Here is a 20,397-nt window from a genome sequence, read left to right as displayed (position 1 = left end):
CGCTGATGTCGGTCCCCCTCCACGAGTTGGGGCCGGAGGCGGTGTCGCGTCGACATCTGATCGACGAGGTGAAGCTGCAGCTCAGCATCGTGGGCGACGAGTTCGACTGCTGGATCTACGGCTTTTTGGAGAACAAGAAGTACAACGTCCAGGAGACGGTTGCCAAATTGCAGCGGCGCTTCTCGATGGAGGTGGATGAGCTGGCGAGGTACACCTTCACGGACTACATGCGCGAGTCGCTACGCTCTGGCATTATTCAGTGCGTGGGGGAGGACAAAGCGGGACGCACGGTCTTCTACGTCACGAGCAGGCGGGACCGCCCGGTGTCGTCGCGCCGAGTGGAAAACAGGCACACGTTTGACATGATGGTGAGCTACGGCACCCGCCTCCGCGCCGAAAGCAAGCGCTGCCAAATGGTGATGCTCATCAACCAGGAGAAGGCCAGCTTGTGGAGCAACATGGACATGACCTTTCAGGCGGAAATCGCCCTCCGCATTTCGAAGTTCTACCCGGGCGCCGTGGACAAGATGTACGTCTGCAACATGAACCGGACCCTGGCGGCGATGGCAAAACCCATCTTTTCGCGCCTCCCGGCGATTGTGTCGGACCGCATAATGATTATAACCGACGCCGAAATGAAGTCCGGGAAGCTGTTGGAGTACTTTGACGAGAGTGTCCTGCCGGTGGCGCTGGGCGGCACCAACGACTGTGATGACCAGGAGCACTGGGACGCATACGCCGCTTCGATCGAGGACTTCTACGCACAGTTGAAGGAGGCAGTGCTCTTCCGTGGCCTGTCGGTGAAGGAGTGGGAACTCTCGTGTCTCAAGGTGCCTCCTCCGACAAGTATGCTTGCGACACCAAGGTCCGATGCGTACAGCTTGCTCTCCCTCAGGACGTGCTGCTCCGGCCCAAGTGACGTGTATTACAGCAGCACCACTAAGACGGGCACAAGCGGCGAACAGTGCCTATTGGTAATTGAGTGGAAATCCGTCGTGCATTGTTTCCCACGGGGTTTAGGCCTGTTCTTTTTGGAGGAGCTGCGGCGGTGGCGTCTTGAGGTTGAATCGGACGAGACAGAGGCACGCTACAAAATCTTGGATGAGCACATAGCGGCCCGCAGGCTTCAGGGCGCGGCAGACCTGGAGATTAATCTGTCGGAAAAAAAGTGGTACACGCAAATCCCCGTGCAACTGCAGCTACTCTACCGGTTTTGTCTCTTGACCCTCACGGTTTTGAATGGTATCTACTTTTTCGCCGCCCTTGTCTTTCTTGCGGTTTTTGGTGGAAATATTGTTGCGACTCTCTTTTTTGGGTTCTTCGTGCAGTGGAATTATGTCTTCCCGCTCAGCGCGGCACTCGTCATGTCCGCCCTGCAGTGCTTCGTCGTGTGCTCACGCGCGGTGGACATTCTTGTTGCCCTCGCGCGCCGAAAAGTTATTCGGCCGTTCGACAACATTGGGTCGCATCTGGGCGGCATTGCGCAGATGTCCTTCTTTTTGGCAGTGGTGGTGCTGCAATTTGTCATTTTCTGCGTCTTCGCCGTGTGGCACTCCCCAATCTTCGGTCTGCAGGCCTCGTTTGCTGTCGGGTGGCTGTGCGCCGCCGCTCTCGTGGTGATTTGTCACGCGTTGTTCCTCTTTGACTGGCTGAATCCGCGACACCGGTTTAGCCGGGGAGGGCGGCTTTTGTGTCTCCCATGTTTTGTGCTGTGGAATACGCCGGAGGTGACGGAGGGGAAGGCGAACGCCTACACCCTGCGCACCTTCTCCTACGTCATCTGCGGCATTCCGGTGCTTCTGAGCCTACTGTTTGGCATCGGGTTTCTCATCAGCCGCGTCGTTGGGCTGGCGGTCGCGGTTTGCACAGCCGCCATCGTTGCCTCCTTCATAGTCACCTATTACGCGGATTCCATGTCGAACGCGCTCAGCGGCTGCCTGGTTCGAGCCGCCATATGGATTGCCAGCCTGGTGTGGGTGTTTGACTGCTACACCTTTGGCTTCCACGACTACAGCAACACGTGGTTTGTCCCGGTGCTCGTCTCGTCTTTCGTGGCCGCCTGGTACCTCCTCTTTTCCTTCATTTGCCTACGGCAGGACGAGTCTTGCGTCCTCCTCCGCGTGGCTATCGGGTCCCTCGGACTTTTGCTCTGTGCCACGTGGATCTCCACCTTTCCCGTTACTGGCTGGCGGATGGGCCTCTTCTGTACTTGCTTCCTGCTCCACAACGTGCTTGGGATGCTGTTTAACCGCTCTGACCGGACAAACATTGGCGGGGTGTTCGTTGCCTCGGCGGCGGTGCTGCTGATCATCATGGCCGGCACGCTGCTCGGCTGGCACGGCATGAATCCCTTCGTGACGTCCCCCCGCAGTCTTCCACGCGACGCTGCGGCCGCGCCCCTGACGCCGCTCGCCGAGTACCACCGCTACCCCGTCTGCAGCCTTCGCACGGCCGGCGGGCTCGCCATCACCGACTTTGCCCTCCTCACCCAGCTGGTCAACGCGTACCCCAGCGACGCCTTTTGGGTCGACTTTAGGAACTGGTTTAACACCACCGATTTCACGTACCGCGGCGTCGTTCTGGAGTTTTCCCCCGAGGCGGGAACGTGGGACCTCCACCGCTTCGACTCCGCCACGCACAACCAGACGGTGCTGGTGCTGAGCAACAAGGATGGCTTTTCCTCCATGCTGACGACGACCGCCTGGCTGGGCTCCATGGCCCTCGCGCCGCTGCACATCTTCCTCCCCACAGACTGGACGAACAGGATCGTCTACTACATGTCCTTCGTGACCCCAATGGTTGATTTCCAGTGGAGGCGATACCAGCGTCAGCTCGCGGAGTACCTGCGGCGCGCCAAAGCCGTGGAGACGAGGGAGCTGGTGCTGACAGGTAGCGGCATTGCGGGTGGAATTGCGTCCATGGCGGGCGCCCACGCACGTACCCAAACAATCGTCTTTGGGTCTCCCGGCTTGCTGCATCTTCTGCGTCTCACGGGCGTCTCGGAGGACGACTACCACCACTACGTCCTGGCTGTCGGTGCGGCCAACGGGGTGCTGGACAACGTCGGTGGCCAGGACATCACAGTGAAGCAGAAGCTGCGCTGTAGAGGAAACGCCATGAGATGTCTGTCGATGGAGTACATCTCCAGTGAACTACTCAGCAGCTGTGACACCTCTGGGCGACGACATGCCGTTTATTAAGGGCATTAGCGCAACACACTTTTATTCTTCTTTCAACGTCTGTGTGTTTCTTTTGTTGGTGTTGCTTCCTCCGCTCTTTATGTTACCTCAGTTATTTTCTTCTTTGGCAGCCTCCGCCGCCCAGCGCGAGGCGAAGGCAACACCAAAGGAATGACAGCTACTTCTCACCATGACTTTGTTGTGTGCGTAGTTGCGTTCTTTGGGGCTGTGCCGCAGAGGGCCACACAGCGATGCTTTTCCCCCCTCCCTCAATCAGTTTCTTGTCACCTGCCCCGCCTCTCTGCCTGCTGTCCTCCCCCCCACACTGTGAAGCACCCAAAGGTTCACCAATGTCGCACCCGACGCTGCTGGACATTGGTGTCACCGCCTACACCCACCAAGCGGAGGTGGATGAGCTGCGGCAGCGGCTGCACATAGCCCATCACTACTTTGACTGCTGGCTCTACGGCTTCCTAGAGAATAAAAAGTTTAACATTGAAGAGGCTGTGAGCAAGCTAGGTCGCCGCGAGACGTTTGAAAGGGAGCAGCTTGCAAAGAGCACCGTGACGGACTGGATGATGGAGAACATGCGCAAAGGCATCATGCAAATCATAGGAAACGACAAGGAGGGCCGCGTGGCATTCTACGTGGTTACCGCCAGGGATAAGCCAGTCGCCGCGAGGCGTGCAGAGAGTAAGGCGAACTTTGACATGATGGTGAGCTACGGCACCCGCCTCCGCGCCGAAAGCAAGCGCTGCCAAATGGTGATGCTCATCAACCAGGAGAAGGCCAGCTTGTGGAGCAACATGGACATGACCTTTCAGGCGGACATCGCCCTCCACATTTCGAAGTTCTACCCGGGCGTCGTGGACAAGATGTACGTCTGCAACATGAACCGGACCCTGGCGGCGATGGCAAAACCCATCTTTTCGCGCCTCCCGGCGATTGTGTCGGACCGCATAATGATTATAACCGACGCCGAAATGAAGTCCGGGAAGCTGTTGGAGTACTTTGACGAGAGTGTCCTGCCGGTGGCGCTGGGCGGCACCAACGACTGTGATCGCCCGGAGAACTACGCCAAGTTCGCCGTGAACGTCAGGGAACACTTTGAGCAATTGAAGTCCGCGGTGCTCTTCCGTGGCCTGTCGGTGAAGGAGTGGGAATTGGCGTCCCTTTTTCCACACGGGCTGCCGGAGAACGCGAACCTGCTTACTGAGCGGCGGGGAACCGATTCCCTAGTGTCCCCACCACGCCTGAACGCCGCGGAGGACTCACTCTGGAGTCACCGTCCACCCACCCCTAACTCGTTCATTGGCGTTGAATCGGTGGACCTGATCACGTGCGATTCTCTTGACGCGAACTGCTTTTCCGCACCGCAGGGCTGGCGTGAAGGGCGTCCCGTGGGAGAGCTGCTCTCCCTTAGGCACTCCTTTGCGACGAATAAAAGGAGCTTGGTGGACGACTACGTGGAGCAGTTTATGCTGTTGGAGACGTTTTTCCGCAGCAGCATTGTAGAGACCGCGGAGCGCGAGTGGCTGTCGATTTTGCAGCGCGAAGTTCCTGCCCGTCGCATGCTGCGCGCTGCGGAGCAAAATCTGTGGAAGGGTACACTTTTGTTCCAACGCCTACCCCTCCCAGTACAGCTGATTTCCAAGGGCGTACTCTGGCTGGCGCTGATGGTGATGTCAATGTACTTTCTTATTGCTACTATTTTTGGGACGCTGTTTCTCTGTTGCTTTATGAATACACTCTTCTTTTCGATGTTTATTGCCCCATACAACGTCTTCCCCTACGGATGCGCTCTGTTTGTGACGGGGTTCCAGTGCGTCCTCTTCTGCTCGCGTGGTATTGAGCTGCTGCGTCGCACCTACGAGGGTCAACTCATCGACGCCTTCAGGGCGATTGGTCCAAAAGGGCTGTTCTTGCAGGCAGTGGTGTGCGTTGCCGCTATGATTGCCTTTTTTGTGGTGTTCTGCGTCATGGCCGCACGCCACAACGTGGTTATTGGAATGCAGTACTCCGCTGGAAGCGGGTGGATGGTGACGCTGTGCATTATAGTTCTGTACCACTTTCTGTACGCATTTGGGGTGACAGGGTACCGCAGAAGCACGCGGCAGAGCGATGGTGGGGTCGCGACGCTGTATTTCTTCCTCGACGTGGACATGGACGCGAATCACAACGCCGTGCGAGAAGCGCCGACGATGGAGGTGGCCGTTGCGTGTGTTGTGGCGTTGGCGGCCTTTGCCTGTGGCCTTGCCTACATGCTGCACGGCGCCTTCTTCTTCCTTAGCGCGACTGTGGCGACGACTTCCCTCGTCGCTGTGCTTGCAGTCGTTTTCGTGAACGCTGGCCATAGTCACTCCACGGGCAGCTTGCTAATTGTCGCCGGGCTTCACTCCTGTTTCACATGGTTGGCGCTCGTCTTTACCTCCGCGGCGCACGGCTGGCGTGGGGATTGGGGCCGTTCCTCGGGCGCCCTCTTAGCCATAGCCCTGGCGACGGACACCGTTGTTATGATTTGCGCATTCATGCCACTGCGGAACCGGGTGGCGCGCCGTTGGATTTTCCGTGCGGCGTGGTTGTGGGTTGTTATGCAGTTCGCTGCCTTCCTCATTCTCGCATTTATCACTGACTACCGCCTGGGCATCATCACGCTGGCGTTTGGCCTGCACCTGATCTTGTACGGCCTGCGGGCGAGCTACGGCTCCAGCAACTACGGCGTGGTGTTCCCGGTTGCCGTCTTCGTCGCCGTGTTGCTCTACTGCATCGTGGGTGGGTGGGAGACGGCGCGTGCTCGCTACGACACGCCGGCTAGCCGGTGGCTGCTGCCAAACTACGCTCGGCGCGAGGCGGCTGGTTCTGCCTTCCTCACATACGAGCCGAATTCCGTCCCGTTGCTGCCGGTGTGTTGGGCTCGGTTTTCGCCCCACGTGGACATCGTCGGCATGGCGCTCTTTGCGAAGCTGTTGGACGCACACTCGATGAATGTCACGCTGACGGACCTCCACGTTTGGTTTCCCAACTTTACGTACGTCTTCAACTCTACCTTCTCCCCCCAGTCGTTCTTGCAGACGAAAGTTTTCGAGACGTCGTCCAACGGGCGCGCCACGACGATTGTCACCCTGGGCTCCAGCGAGCACATCTACCCTGTGATGGAGTCCATGACGATGTGGGTAAACGTGATGGCGTTCTCGCTGCTGTCACCCGTCACACCGTCGCAGTGGTTTATCCAGCTGATGTCGACGCTGACGGCAACGGAGAAGTTCTCCCCGCTGCTGTGGAAGGGCTCCATCGGCCAGGCCCGAAAGGAGTTGGTCCGCTACGTGGAATCCGTTGTGCGCCCAGGGCATGACGTGTTCCTTGTGGGGCACGGTCTCGCAGGCGCAGTCTCCGCATTTCTTGTCTCAGACATGCCAGAGGACGTGCGTGGTGTGACGTTTTCCTCGCCGCTGAACGCCATTGCGTGGCGTAGCGGCAGTCAGTGGATACCCGACGTGTTGCCGGGCCGCGTCTTGTCTATTGTGACTTCCTCCGCATGGCTTGCGGCGCATTGGATCTGGGGGGCGCTGGTGGAGACGATACCGTGCTGGTCCTCCGAGGGTGGGTGCCACAGCATTCAGTCGATGGCGCAGCGGCTCTGGGAGATTTGTCAACAAAGTGCAACACCGCCCAGTGATTAGAGGAAACCCATGGAAAGATTTTTGTTTTCACTTTGCTCTTTGTTGTTGTTGATCTTGTTGTTGTTGTTGTTCTTTGGTGCCCCACTGGCTCGAAGCATGAAAGCGCAAAATGATGAAGGCGATGAAAGCCAGCTGTACATGTGATTGGAATAGGATAACGGAACGTGTGCCGTGTTGCGCCGTAAAACGACGGTTTTTGAGGAAGAGACAAAGAGGGATGTGTCTGTCTGTATTTATGTGTCTCTGGCTGCCATTGCCGCCTCCGTCTGCATAAGTTTCCTCCATCGAGCCTTTGACTCCTTTTTTTTTCTGGTGGGTGGACGTTTTCCTTCACTATAGACATACATACACGTACATGCGTGCATCTCTCTCTCTCTGTGTGGATGCTGCCTGCTCGTTCCCCCTTTTCGCTGACCCTCCATCTGTCTATCTTTTGCTTTGCTCGAACCGCGTTAGTCCCACCGCAGGCAGCCAGCGTCGTTGGCTCCACACTTTGTTGTGTGGCGAACGCCTTGTTTCTCGCTTCGTTAGGCCGCCCCGCCGAGGAGGACGCATGCAGGACGAGAGGGGCGCGGAGGGTTGGCCCCGGGGCGTCCCGCTTTCCCTGCGCCTCCCGGAGCAGCCGGCAGTGGCGATGGACGGCGCTGACGCGCCCCCCCGCGACGCCACCGCCGCTCCCGCCCGAACGGCCGTGACGCCGGACGGCAACTCCGCGCGGGACGAGCGACGGGGGTTTGGCGGGGAACACCTCGAGGTGCCGTCGCTGCAGCGCCTCTCCCGCAACTTTGAATTTCTCTCCCGCGAGGTCAAGCGACTCTCAACGCGCGGAAGATCGGCGTCCCTGCCGTCAGGTGTGGCCCCGCCCGAGCAGCTGCAGCCCCTGAAGCTGCCGGTTATTCGCGAGTCCGCGGTGAAAAGTCCCGGTGCCACGCCGCGGGCCCGCAACCGGCCCCCGTTGACGCCCCGCAGGAGGGCGCCCGCGCGCCCCGTGGCGTCAACGGAGGAACGGCGTGTAGCCGCGTCACCCGCGGTGGCGTCGAGCGGAAACCTTTCAACGGAGAGGTGCGACGATGACGGGCCGCGTCGGCTGTCGGCGGGGGCGCGGGTGGCAACCCCCTCAGGGCGGACGCGAGGGGGCCGCATTCGTGTGGTCGTACGCAAGCGGCCCATGGCACCCGACGACACGGGGACGGATGCCGTGTCGGTGAACGCCCCGTGGGTGCACGTTTCCGTCAAGAAGCTGCGCGTTGACCTCACCGACTACGAGGAAGTGAATGACTTTATGTTTGACGACGCCTTTGGGGAGGACACGACGAACGCCCACTTATTCGAGGGCTGCAGCAGAGGCCTGATCGTCACCGCGCTCGAGGGCGGCAGCGCCTCCTGCTTTGCGTACGGCCAAACCGGCAGCGGCAAGACGCACACCATGCTGGGGAGTGACGAGGAAAAGGGGTTGTACCTCCTCGCAGCGGCGGAGTTGTTCGCGCGACTCCCGCCGGAGCACGAGGTGCGTGCCTCGCTGTACGAAATCTACCGCAACTCCCTCTTCGACCTGCTGAACGGTCGCCTCCCGGTCGTGCTGCGGGAGGACCACCACCACCGCATCAACATCTGCGGGCTGTCGTGGCACAACATCACCTCCGCGGAGGAGCTTTGGGCGCTCGTCGGGAGGGGCACCGACCAGCGCAGCACCGGAAGCACGAGCGCGAATGAGCGCTCTAGTCGCTCCCACGCCGTCCTGACAATTCGCGTCCTGCATCGCCGTGACGCGTCGTTTTGCGGGACGCTGAACTTCGTGGACCTCGCCGGCAGCGAGCGGGCCTCGGACACGGCGGCGCAAGACAGGCAGACACGCCAGGAGGGGGCGGAGATCAACAAGTCGCTGCTGGCGCTGAAGGAGTGCATCCGGGCGCTCGATGAGAAGAAGAAGCATGTGCCGTTCCGCGGCTCAAAACTGACGGAGATACTTCGTGACAGCTTTTCTAGGAACAGCCGGACCGTGATGATAGCGAACATCTCTGCCTCCTCCTGCAACTACGAGCACACGGTGAATACGCTGCGGTACGCCTTCCGCGTCAAAGGCCTCAGCGTCGCCAGTGTTGTGCCGAGCAAGGCGCGCAATGCGCCGCGGCCGATGCGTCAGGCCGTCCCTGACATCGCAGCGCTGCTGAATCCCACCAACGGCACAGCGGAGGAGGCGCTGACGCAACGGGCAACCACGCCACTGCGGTGTAGAACGCGTCCGCGCGGGTTGGGCCCCCACGCGTCTGGGCGTCGCTGCCTCACACCAAGTGCGAACCAGCCCAACGGCCACAGCAGCAACTTGATTGGCTTACCGCGTAATGGAATGCTCGACACGGATGAGGACAACCTCCACGTGAAACTCCGTGCGTTGGCGCACGAAAAGGTGTTGAGTTTGGCCCGGCCGGCCAACTTGGGGGGGACGCTGCCGAATAAAGGTGGCACCAGCACACCATGCAGCGCCGACGCCTTGGAGAGCCCGAGTGCTTCGCCGAAGGAGGAGCAGCAGCAGGTTCTGGATATAGTCAATCAGGTAGTGGAGAAGTTGAAACTTGAGATGGAGTCTTCACTTAAGAAGGCCGTACAGCGGCGTAATCGACTTATCTGGAGGCTTCGCAGTGAAAACGCCGCACTGCGGGCAAGCATTGCCACACTGGAGAAGAGGGCGGAAGAGTGCAAGTATTGCAGACGACAATTGGGAGCATCACCGGCAGCGCCCATCACATTATGACCGACAAATACGTCTTCTAGTAGAGCTATATCTATGTATATACATAGATATATGCCTGTTCCATTTTTCTTCGCGACTTTACATCCTTGAACCACTTGGTGTTTTTTGGAGGCCTGATTTTCCCCCCCCCCCCCCGTTGCGAATGTTTTTCTCCGCATCAGACATCGTATTTTTCTTCTCTTCCTTGTGTGTGCCTCCGTGCCTCGTTATTGCGCCTCTGCGTGCGTGGCGGCCACGGGCTTGCGTTGGTCCGCGGTGGACGTCCACGTCTCCCCTTCGTCGTTGCCTCGTCTCGGTTTGACGCGTGTTTGGCGGGGCGGGTCGTCGGGCCGCCGCCACTCCCCGACGGCGGCGGAAGTGAGATGAAACTGAGACGAGGGCTGGTGGGCGGCTGCGGCAATGGCCCCGTGATTGTGATGCCTTTTGGAAGGAAACTTGTGTGGCGCCATTTTTTTTATTTTGTAGCGTTGAGCCGCCTCCTGCAGGGATGCACGGGACCACGAACATTGAGGCGTGCGCGTAACACACACGCACACAGACGGACAGACAGACGTAACTCTCATTCTCTTTCTCTTTCTCTTTGTGTGTGTGTGTGGCTGTATATGGATGTGCAGAAGTATATATATATATATATATATTTAAGGGTAGGTGCGCCTACCCCATGCCTCAATGCAATGGGTGCTGCGTGTGTGGGGGAAGTTGTGCGACGTTGGAAGGCCCCTGAGCCTCGGTGCGCCATAGCCCCACCTTCGAACTGGGGTCTTCCCAGCAGTGGGAGGCAGGCGTCCGCCAGGGCGGGAATAGATCCGCGGAGCACTGAGGGAACAGAAGTGAACAAGTTTGTATGAGTTTGTTCTTGCGGGGCGGTGGGGGATTTGTGCGGTGTAGGAAGGAGTTTTTTTTTTGTTTTGTGTGTAGTTGGCACGCCTCGCCCCTGCCTACGGATGCTGCACCTTGCGGAAGCGTGTAGAGGCAGACGTCTCGCCCCGATGCCGAGCTTCGCCTGCAAACGTGTCGTCTTCCGCCCCCCACGAAGAGGAGGAGCTGGCAGGTGGGGCTTTCTGCGGCAGACGGCCATTGTTTTTCTTTGCTCTCCGCCCCCCAGCGGAGAGGAGAGGAGCGGGGCGTGTGACTGTACGCGAGACTCGGTCGTTGTCTTCTCCCTCCTGGCAAGAGAGGGGGATGCCGGCGTTGGAATGCCTTTTTTTTCTTTGTTTTGTCTTGTTTTCATTCTCCTTCCTTTTTTCTTCGTTTGCCACATCCAGCTTGGGCCCGCGCAGCGGCGGTGCCGAGCTGCTTTTTATTTGCTTGCCACACTCGTCCCTGCCTGCCTGCGGGCGGGGGAGAAACAGGGCGAGGAGGGCGCCACGGGCATTTGTGTTATATTTTTTGTGCACCTGCATCTTCTGCCCTCCGTGGATTCCTCGCCCTCCTTCTCCCGCCTTTTTGTTTTCTTCTTACTGCGGGGGCTGCTGCGTGGCCTCGCAGTGCCGCAATGAAGGGCGGAGGCTTCGAGAAGGATGAGTGGCTGGTGAGGCTGCAGCTCTTCCTCGACGTGCGGCTGCGGACCGTGCCGTTTCACGTGGCGTCCCGCAGCCGCCCCGGCGTCGCTGTCCCCCTGCCGATTCCCAACACGCAGTACCTCATCGACGGTGTCATGTGGAGCGTGCGCGACCACGCGGCGTGGACGCCGGACGCCTGGCTGACGATTCAAAACCACCTGCACAGCTGCTCGCAGCGCCACACCCAGCTGGTGGAGCGGCTGTCGCAGGCGCACGCGCCTGCAAATCTGCAGGATGGCGCGGAGGTGGAGCGTGAGCGGCTCTACTCCAGCCACGCGTGTGTGCAGGACCTCTACGTCGCCTTCTGCGTGGTAGACGCCTTCCTGCGCCACGCCGCGGAGGAGTCGCGGACGACGGCGCGAGAGGCAGTCGAGAAGGAGCTGCCGCGGCTTGTGGCAGACCATGCGCCCATCTGGCTGCCCGCGCGCAGCCAATACACGCACGATGCCGTTGAGGACTACCGGTTGCTTTTTCTCGACTTGCTGCGCTCGTGGGCGGTGACGAAGCTGCTGCGTCCCGACACGCACCGTCGCATTGAAGAGTATGTGCGGTACAAACTGAAAACGCTACGTGACAGCGCCGCCGCCCACGAGGGCAAAGATGGCGTTGAGCACCGCCCGTCAGGGGCCATCAGCGCCGGGCTGCGCGTGCTGCTCGCTGGAACAGGGCCGTCGCACTCCTCGGCGCCTGCGCTGTCGGCGTCGTCCACGTCGGCCCCCGCCACCATTGATGTCGTGCGCAGGAACATGCGAGAGTTTGTCGTTGCCATCTTTCCCTCTCACCGTTCCGACGCCGGGAAGAAGCGCTGCGCCCACTGCGGTGCCGTGTTCAAGACGCTCGCCGCGAAGAGTGCGCACTACCGCTACCACTTCTACAACCGCAGTTACCTGACGGGGGAGAAGATTGTGCGCCTGCCGTACCCCACGCTTCAGGACTACGTCGCCCACGAGGTGGGCCCTCGCGTCACCGGCGACTTTGTCCGGGTCACGGAGGATCTCTTGGACGTCCTCCGCGTGCCGGACAAGCGGGTGGTGCACGTGCGGAAAGAGAAGCATGCAAAAAAGCCCTCGTGAGGGAGGCTCTGTGTGTCTGTGCGCCGTTGCCCTGCCCTGTGTGGCAGCCCCGTTCAATAAACAAACAAAGCGGGAGTGGATTTATTCCCTCTCGCTGATTCTCTGCGGTGGCCTCATTGTGTCTCCGGTTCCGGGTTGTGCGGCTTCCTCGGCGTATGCGAGGGTGTTCATCGCTTTTCAAACTTCCTCGCTTGCCCCCTCCTTTCTTTTTTGTTTTGTTTTTTGCATTCCCGCATTCACATGAATCGCCTGTTTTGTGCGTGCGTCCGAGCCACACGCATGAGCGATGCGGCGAACCCTCGCAGCGAAGCGCAGCGCGCGTGCCGTGCTTGGACTAGATGAACGGCTACACTACTCCGCGGCGGAGGTAAAGGCGGCGTACCGTCGGCAAGTCAAATTTTTGCACCCCGATGCAGGCGGTAGTGCGGAGCGTTTTCGCGAGCTGCACGACGCGTACTCTTCGTTGTGCGGAGCTCGCAAGGCCACCGACGCGGCGTCCGAGGGGTGCGACGGGACTCCGTTTTACAACAACGCCCATTCTCGGTGGTGCAGTGGCCGGTACGAGGAGGGCAGCTGTGGTGCGGCGTTTGCGCGCGGCGCCTTCAGCGGTGACTCCCGTAGTGGCGACGCGGACTTTGGGGCGGGGTGGGACGGCGACAGGCGATACGCAAACCGCTCGACCCGCGACTTCTACCGCCCGTACACCTCCAACCCCTTTGCCCATGGCTACACCGACGCGGAGGTGGCCGCGGCGGGGCGACGGAATCGGTGGCGGGTGGCGTGGGCGGCGCTGAAGCACGGGCTTCTCTGGGGCGGCCTGGCGTACCTCCTCTTCGTGTGCTGGCGCGAGAACCGCGTGGGGCGCGCCATCGAGGCCCGCAAAGACGGCTACGTGGACCCGGCGTACTGGGAGAAGCTGCGGGGGGACGAGCGGCGTGGGTTTCCCCCGCTGGTGCAACAGCACTGGACGGATGTGCACAATGAGGAGTTTAGGCTGGCATGGAACAAGCGCCTTGAGGAGCAGCGGCGGCGGGGATCGCCGCTCGGGGGCGGAGGCGGCTACGCAGGCCGCCCGGTGGCAGTGACGTTTCAGGGCCGCCCGTTCACGGCAACGGGGGTCCGCGGCGCCCGCAGCGGCGTCCCGAAGACCGCGGCGACGTACGAGAGCGACGAGCACTGCGAGCTGGACGACGTGGAGCGTGACTGAAGCCCGCCCGTGCAAAACCACAACACTTGGGAGTTGTCCGTGTGGGTGTGTGGTGGGGGAACACTCCCCATCAACGAAGAAAAGTTAGTAGTTTTATGGTTTACTTCGACAGGGAAGTTTTTATTTTTATTTTTGTTAGTGCGTGTGTGTTTTTTTTTCCCCCGAGAGTCAAAGTGGGCGGGTGCCGTTTATTTCTCCTCAACAACTTGTGGCTGCCACCTCTGCGGCCCCCGCCGCGTCTGTGGCTTCTTTCATTTTGTGCCCGGCTCCTCTGCTCGCCGCGTGGGGCGCGTCTGTGCGTCGGGGAGCAGCGGGCGAACTTCGCCGCCGCCCCGATTTTCCACCTCCTTTTTGCCTCTTTTTCCACGTGCGCCTCGCCCCTCCCCGCCCGAGCAGGTAATAATAACCACAGCAGGTCTAGTTTATATATACTCCGGCGCAAGCAGGCCGCGCCCCCGCACGAAGCAACTGGTCCACGCATCCGTCAACGCTTTCGGCGACAGTTGTGGGGGATATGACCCGGAAGGTGGGCGCGCAGGTTACACGCTTCCTCCAGGAGAATGCCACGACGCCCGAGAACAGGAAGAACGAGGAGAAGTGGTCGTCCAGCGAGGGCGGCAGCGTGCTAAGCTGGCTGGCGCAACGCGCCCCACAGCAGCCGTCGCGAGGGGCGATTGACTACCTCAGCAAGGCCCGCCCCTCCGAGCCTCCACCGGCCGGGGCCCAGACCTCCCTGCCAAAGCCCCGCTCTCAGCAGCAGCGGGAACAGCAGCAGCAGCAGCAGGCCCGACCGCAGCAGCAGGCCCAACCGCAGCAGCAGGCCCAACCGCAGCCCGCCACGGGGCCTACCGCGAAGGCTACGCGTGTGTTGCCCGCAGCCGTGCTGGGGGGCCAAGTTGTCCGGCAGGTGAAGGTGGGCGATACGATCATCGTCCCCGGCGAGACATTCCCGGCGGGGAGCCAGCGTGAACAGCTGCAGCCTCCGCAGCCGCAAGTAACCTCAAGCGAAAGGAGCTACCGGGGCCGCAGTCGCCGCGAGACAAAGGAAGAGCGCCTCAAGCGGCGCTTTGAAAAGATGGCAGCAGAGGCGCAAAAGCGGCACGAGGAGGCGCTTCGGGTGGACCCCGAGTACCAGAAAAAGTATCAAACCTATCAGGAACTCCAGGCGGCCCAGCAGAAGGCGCAGGCGGGTTTTCTCGAGCAGTACTCGCATCAGGAGCAGGTGAACCTTAACAACGCGGTCGTTGAGCGCCTGGACATCCCTGTCATACTGGAGCTTATTGAGCAGCACGACGTCGTCTTCATCTGCACGGACACAGGGAGTGGCAAGAGCACGCTGGTCCCGAAGGCACTGCTGGAGCTGTCGCAAAACACGCGGGTGGTAATCACCCAGCCGCGCCGCACAGCCACCATTTCCATCGCCTCGAGGGTCGCCGCTCTGCGTCGCGAAAACGTTGGCGAGGACGTTGGGTATTGGATCCGTGGCGACAGGCGCGGCGACGATCAGACGCGGCTGTGGTACATGACTAGCTACACGCTTCTTTTACACCTGCTGAATAACCCGCTGAACCCTCCCTTCACGCACATTGTTCTGGACGAGTTCCACGAGCGACAGCCGGACATTGAGGTGACCGTGGCCCTGCTGCGCCTTTGCCTCTTGAACCGAACGGCAAACTTCAAACTCATCCTCATGAGCGCCACACTTAACACCGAGGACTGGGAGGAGTACTTCACGGGACTCAAGGTGGCAACGTACAAGCAAAGCGAGCCGGAGCACCCAATTCATGACTACTTCATGGAAGACGTCTGCGCCTTGACCGGAATGCAGTATACTGAGCCGCCGAATATCCTCAAACGTAACGTGGGCTTTGCGCTGCTAGAGGAGCACATGACCATTGCGCAAAACCTCATCCTCTACCTTAACCTCTGCGCCGACCCGCAACACGCCGTGTTGGTCTTCTTGCCGGGCTACGCGCAGGTGGAGCAGTTTCAGCTCTGGCTCGAGCGAAGTATGCCCAAACCCGTCGATGTTGTGCCGTGGCACAGTTCTGTTGAACTTTCCGTCATTGAGGACGCCATCCGCCGTCGGGGGTCGTATCGGCAGAAGATTTACCTGGCGACGGATATTGCGGAGGTCTCCATCACGCTGCCGGATGTTGTCTTTGTGATTGACCTGGTGCTGGTGAAGCGTCCGAAGATCAACCGGGACGATCCCGCCACCGTGCTGCACCCGCCGCTGATGATGCAGTGGATTTCAAAGGGAAGCGTGGCGCAGCGGCGCGGTCGCATTGGGCGGGTGCAGCAAGGCTTCTACTTTTGCCTGCTGCCTTTTTCCGCCGTTGCGTCCCTTCCCGATCACGCCAACCCACCCATTGAAAACACCCGCATTGACGAGCTCTCCCTGCACTGCCTGCAACTTGTGTCGAACCCGGTGGCGATATTTAGCATATGCCACGGGCAACCGCTTCTGGAGACCATCGCCGTCTCCATGGACACATTGTCGCATCTGGGCTGCATTATTAACAAGAAGGACCCGCTGGCAGCGGGCGAGCGCATCTCCGAAATCCACTCCAACAGCCAGTGGAGCCCGCTGGTGCTCGAGGCGGCGAAGAACGTCGTCCTCGCCGAAATCGATCAGTACGAGTACACCTTCATTGGCCGCATCCTGCAGCTCATCCCGGTCTCTCCGCAGGCTGGCATGCTGGTCTTCTACGGTATTTTAACGGGGCTGGAGTCACTCATGATATTGGCGGCGGCGGTCACAAGCAGCCATTTGCCGTTTGCACCGAACCCGCAGGAGCAGCGGCGGCGCAAGCGTGACAGGCTTCCGCAGGCCATGGCGGAGACGGAGAACGTCATGCGTGACATGTGCTGTGGCCTGCGCAGCGACATTGTGGCGGTCATGAAGGCGGTTCTTAGCTTTCGCGTCTGCGTCGGCGAGAGCGGCGACGATGCCGCGCGCGTGCGTCAGTGGTGCCTTGACCGCCACCTCAGCCAGGACAAGCTGAGGAGCATTCTGGACCTTGAGCAGCACATCAAGTATGAGCTGGCCAGCTTCATTCCCTTCCGCGACATCGTGGACGCGCGGGAGCTGCTTGTGCAGCTCGAGAAGGCGGCGCCGATTGTGCTGGTCATGTCGAACGTCGCCTTCGCCTCCCAGTCGCTGGAGGTGACGGTGGAGGGCAACACCTACACAAACTCCGTGGAGACGGCGGTGGGCGTCTTCACCGACGTCACCGCGGTGCCGGACCTTCGCTCGCCGAGCTGCCTGCGCTGGCAGGCGGGCGACATCGTCGTTCCGGTGCAGCTCTCGTGCCTCGGCAACCGCATGCTCGCCAGCTTCGCGACCGCCATTGCGTCGCACAAGCAGTTTTGGCTCTCGCTGCTCCTCCTCACCCACCGGATCCACTACGCGGCCTTCGCCGACGACGAAGGCGCCTTTTACGTCTTCGCCGTGAAGTACCACAACACCGCGCGCTACGTGGAGACGGACGCGCAGACCGGGCACGCCGTGCTGCACTTCCGCCGGCTGCTCACGCCGGCGTGCCAGACCCTGCGGCTGCAGCATGACCACCAGGAGATGTACGACGACGAGTTCGCGGCGCTGCTGCGCCGCTACGGGCTGAAGCCCCTGTTGGAGGCGCAGCGGGACGTCATCACGACGATGGCGGCCTTCCTAAACAACACGGAGCACCTCACCGTCGACGAGGTGGAGCACGACGAGGACGACCTCGACGAGGTCTCCATAATAACTCTCGCGCTTCCGCAGCAGAAGGACGACTGACGGCGCACTAACTATCTTGCAACGAGGCAAGGCGCGCAGTCACAAGCGCGCGAAGAGCAAAGCGGAAAGTAACGAAGAGAGGAAAGCAAAAGAAGAATGAAAGAAAAATAAAGAGAAGGAAACGCAAAAAAACAAAAACAAAGGAAGAAACAGACGCGTGGGCGCGCGGACGGACTCAGGCAGAGACGCCAGCCTCTGGCGCGTGCCGTTTCTGGGTTTGCTGCTGGAACCATTTTAACGTGAGACGTGGGCGCCGCTTGCCACGGCGTCAACGTGCGCGCGCCCCCCGCACAGCCGCAAACACGCGTCGTGTTCTCTGTGTGCCTTGGGGTTGCTGCGTGTGGGGTGAGCCAACGTCCCTCCCCACACCTTTTTTTTCCCCTTCCTCCTCCTCCTCCTCCTCTCCTCTTGCGCTTTTTTATCTCTGCCTCGGTGCCGTTGTGCTGTGCACATTTACTTTAGTTGCACTGAGCGGGCGGGGGTGGGACGGGAGGCGCCGCGTTCCTGCCGTGATGTCCACAGGAAGGAAGAGGCCACGTGGAGAGGTGGGATCGCCAGCCGGCGATGGATCCCCGCGCGGACGACACGACGCCTTCTTCGCCTGGCTTCTCGGGACAACGCAGCGGGAATTCTTTCGGCACTACTTTGAAAAGAAGCCGCTGCACTTTTCGCACGGGGCGGCGACGCACTTCACTGAGCCCCACGCTGCACTGCCGGCAGTGAGGTGGTCAACGGAGCTCATGCTTCGGCTCGCCGCCGAGAAGTCGCTGTCGCACGCAACAGACGTTAGCGTTGTCCGTTTTGACGCGGCGCATAAGAAGCGCATTTCGTTTCGCTCGCAGGGCACCGTGACGGAAGAAGAGATGCGGTGCTGCATGCGGAAGGGATGGTCCGTGCGGTTCTTGCGTCCACAGGAATACGTGGCCGAGAACTCCGCGGTGCTCGTGCTTCTGGAGGAAATATTTGGCTGCTTCTGCGGGCTGAACAGCTACTGGACGCCGGCAAACAGTCAAGGGTTTGCGCCGCACTACGACGATGTGGATGTCTTTCTGCTGCAGCTCGAAGGGGAGAAGGAGTGGCGCCTGTACGACCCTCCCGCGACGGTGGATGTTCTCAGTCGACATTCCAGCGAGGACTACGCCCCCGAGCAGCTTCCAAAGCCAAAGCAGACGCTTCGCCTCGTTGCCGGTGACGTGCTTTACATGCCCCGTGGCACGGTGCATCAGGGGCGGACGTACAGCCACGCCCACTCGCTGCATGTCACCTTCTCGGCGAATCAAATGAATGCGTGGGCGGACCTGATGAAACACGCCGTCACCCACGTTGTGGAGAAGTTGGCGGCAAACCAAATTCACTGGCGGCGGTCGCTTTCACGATTACTGCCGAAGGCAATGGGCGCCGTGCACCACCCGGTGCTTCGCGCAGAGGCTGGCCTCCCTCCGCTGACGGAACAGCGACAAAAGCGCCGTCGCAGGCTGCAGTCGACGTTCCAACAAATGGCGGCCGACGTCTTCCACCACCTGTGCAGCGAAGAGGTCATGGACGAGTGCTGTGACATGTACGTGCGAGAAACTGTGGCGAAGCAGCAGCCTTTGCCACCTTCTTCCGTCTGCGGCGCACAACGCAAGGCTCCCGTCGGCATCAACTCGATTGTACGTCCCCGCGCTCCCCATTGTGCAAGGCTGGTGCTTGCCTTTGCAGGGGAGGCGCGCGTATACCACTGCTGTGGCAACTCGCCTGTATGCCTCGCCGCGCCGGAGGGTTTGCTGCGTTTTGAAGCGGACTTTGCCCCTGCCATCGCAACCATCTTGGCGGCTCCTGAGCGTGGCGTGCGCGTGTCTGACTTGCCGTTCACTGCGTTCGACAAAGTGGACGACGTTCGTGCGAATCAACTCACGCTGGTGGAGGCCCTGCGCGATGCAGGCATCCTCGCTGTCCTGTAGTTCACCACAAACTGCTCCCCCCCTCCCCAACTCCCCCAACTCCCTTCATACACACACACACACACACACGGAGACACGAGCACCACGTTCCCTCCGCCGGTCTCCTTTTTTTTCCCCCATCGTGTGTCTCCTGGGGTTAAGCCGATGATCCGCACGCCCGCCGCGGCCGTGGCACACCCCCGTTGCCCACCCAGTGGCGAAGTGAAGCAGCAACCCAGGCAGCAGATAGTGAGGGACTGTGGTTGAGCGGGCGGGGGAGGGGGCATTACGAACCGTACACCTCCCTTGCGCGGTCACGCAGGAGGAACGCTGTGCGGTACTCTCTTCCCCGCCATTGCCGAGAGGAGCAACAGCAACAAACAAAAGGGATGCGGCGAGGAGAAGAAATCTATAAAGTAGCACAGACACTGGCGCTAAAAGAATAAAAGTAGGTGAAATAAAACGCATTACAGGAGGTTTGTACGTTGTGCCTCTACTACGAGTGTTTTTTTTTCGTTCTTCGCCCCCTGCCTGGAGGTGCGTTGCAAGGCAGAGCCTTTAGACCCCGAGGGGAAGACGCGATGCCACTCTTCAGAAGCATTTCTTTCACAGATTCTCATTGACAACATCGTGTCTTTCTCTAGGCGATTGCAGAGTTGGGTGAACTAGCGGCAGCAGCCTTGCTTCCTCACACCCGGCACTTTGATTAGGCTTTACGGTGTCTGGCCTGTATTCGTGGCGAACCACACTGTGTTGCTTGCATTCTTACATGATCTTCCATCAGCCTCTTACTTCTTATATATGCATATTTTTGCTTCTTGGTGTGCGTTGCATCTCGTATTTTTCTTTCCTTCTTCTTTTTCCTGGGGGTGCCGTTCTTCTGCCCTCATGCTCCCCGCTGTTTGCCTCCTCCCAATGTGTCTCCCGGGCTCCAGAATCGTTATGAACGTTGACGTCATCGATGCGACGGCGGAGGCGCTCCCGCTGGAGCTGTTGAACGCAACGAACAAGGAGCTGACGGCGCAGCTGTCGCGGCACGAGCAGCTGTGCGATGAGAAGATACGTGCGATAGAGGACCTGCGGAGGCGGCTGCAGTTCATGAAGGAGCACCTCAGCAACGTGCGTGGGGAGATCGTGAGCACCCAGAGCCTGGTGGAGTGCAAGCGGCGCGAGGTGGAGTCCGGAACGCACATGTACCGCCTCCTCGACCGCGAGTGCGGGCGGCTGAGGCAGGGGCA

The 20,397-nt window shown here is 60.3% G+C and overlaps 9 protein-coding genes across 9 annotated transcripts, besides 7 other annotated features; all 9 read left to right on the top strand.

Annotated features, from left to right (window-relative positions):
- Nucleotides 1–5: 5 nt before the first annotated feature.
- Tco025E_01244 (uncharacterized protein) lies at nt 6–3,200 on the top strand (the record flags this gene model as incomplete). The annotated part of the gene is made up of 1 exon (XM_029368182.1): nt 6–3,200. The coding sequence occupies one exon, from the start codon at nt 6–8 to the stop codon at nt 3,198–3,200; it is 3,195 nt and encodes a 1,064-aa protein (XP_029231589.1).
- A 329-nt stretch (nt 3,201–3,529) lies between these two features.
- Tco025E_01243 (uncharacterized protein) lies at nt 3,530–6,859 on the top strand (the record flags this gene model as incomplete). The annotated part of the gene is made up of 1 exon (XM_029368181.1): nt 3,530–6,859. One exon carries the CDS (start codon nt 3,530–3,532, stop codon nt 6,857–6,859), a length of 3,330 nt encoding a protein of 1,109 aa, XP_029231588.1.
- An 18-nt stretch (nt 6,860–6,877) lies between these two features.
- Nucleotides 6,878–6,898: a sequence feature (A-rich).
- Nucleotides 6,899–6,933: a microsatellite.
- A 479-nt stretch (nt 6,934–7,412) lies between these two features.
- On the top strand, nt 7,413–9,611 carry Tco025E_01242 (mitotic centromere-associated kinesin (MCAK); the record flags this gene model as incomplete). The annotated part of the gene is made up of 1 exon (XM_029368180.1): nt 7,413–9,611. The coding sequence occupies one exon, from the start codon at nt 7,413–7,415 to the stop codon at nt 9,609–9,611; it is 2,199 nt and encodes a 732-aa protein (XP_029231587.1).
- A 522-nt stretch (nt 9,612–10,133) lies between these two features.
- Nucleotides 10,134–10,163: a microsatellite.
- Nucleotides 10,164–10,228: 65 nt separating this feature from the next.
- Nucleotides 10,229–10,252: a microsatellite.
- A 303-nt stretch (nt 10,253–10,555) lies between these two features.
- On the top strand, nt 10,556–11,110 carry Tco025E_01241 (uncharacterized protein; the record flags this gene model as incomplete). The annotated part of the gene is made up of 1 exon (XM_029368179.1): nt 10,556–11,110. The coding sequence occupies one exon, from the start codon at nt 10,556–10,558 to the stop codon at nt 11,108–11,110; it is 555 nt and encodes a 184-aa protein (XP_029231586.1).
- Nucleotides 11,107–12,246, top strand: Tco025E_01240 (uncharacterized protein; the record flags this gene model as incomplete). The annotated part of the gene is made up of 1 exon (XM_029368178.1): nt 11,107–12,246. One exon carries the CDS (start codon nt 11,107–11,109, stop codon nt 12,244–12,246), a length of 1,140 nt encoding a protein of 379 aa, XP_029231585.1.
- Nucleotides 12,247–12,532: 286 nt separating this feature from the next.
- On the top strand, nt 12,533–13,453 carry Tco025E_01239 (putative chaperone DNAJ protein; the record flags this gene model as incomplete). Its single annotated transcript, XM_029368177.1, has 1 exon — nt 12,533–13,453. One exon carries the CDS (start codon nt 12,533–12,535, stop codon nt 13,451–13,453), a length of 921 nt encoding a protein of 306 aa, XP_029231584.1.
- Nucleotides 13,454–13,569: 116 nt separating this feature from the next.
- Nucleotides 13,570–13,611: a sequence feature (A-rich).
- Nucleotides 13,612–13,967: 356 nt separating this feature from the next.
- Tco025E_01238 (putative ATP-dependent RNA helicase) lies at nt 13,968–17,237 on the top strand (the record flags this gene model as incomplete). Its single annotated transcript, XM_029368176.1, has 1 exon — nt 13,968–17,237. The coding sequence occupies one exon, from the start codon at nt 13,968–13,970 to the stop codon at nt 17,235–17,237; it is 3,270 nt and encodes a 1,089-aa protein (XP_029231583.1).
- Nucleotides 17,238–17,614: 377 nt separating this feature from the next.
- Nucleotides 17,615–17,645: a microsatellite.
- Nucleotides 17,646–17,749: 104 nt separating this feature from the next.
- Nucleotides 17,750–19,180, top strand: Tco025E_01237 (lysine-specific demethylase NO66; the record flags this gene model as incomplete). The annotated part of the gene is made up of 1 exon (XM_029368175.1): nt 17,750–19,180. The coding sequence occupies one exon, from the start codon at nt 17,750–17,752 to the stop codon at nt 19,178–19,180; it is 1,431 nt and encodes a 476-aa protein (XP_029231582.1).
- Nucleotides 19,181–19,226: 46 nt separating this feature from the next.
- Nucleotides 19,227–19,257: a microsatellite.
- Nucleotides 19,258–20,047: 790 nt separating this feature from the next.
- Nucleotides 20,048–20,397, top strand: Tco025E_01236 (uncharacterized protein; the record flags this gene model as incomplete). The annotated part of the gene is made up of 1 exon (XM_029368174.1): nt 20,048–20,397. A coding segment is annotated over one exon (350 nt), but the record flags the coding sequence as incomplete, so codon positions are not given.

This window comes from Trypanosoma conorhini, assembly GCF_003719485.1.
Source record: "Trypanosoma conorhini strain 025E chromosome Unknown Tco_14.4_contig_00039, whole genome shotgun sequence".
In the NCBI taxonomy this organism is placed as follows: domain Eukaryota; phylum Euglenozoa; class Kinetoplastea; order Trypanosomatida; family Trypanosomatidae; genus Trypanosoma; species Trypanosoma conorhini.
The sequence above is the reverse complement of the archived record's forward strand: the minus strand, read 5'-3'. Positions and strand labels throughout refer to the sequence as shown.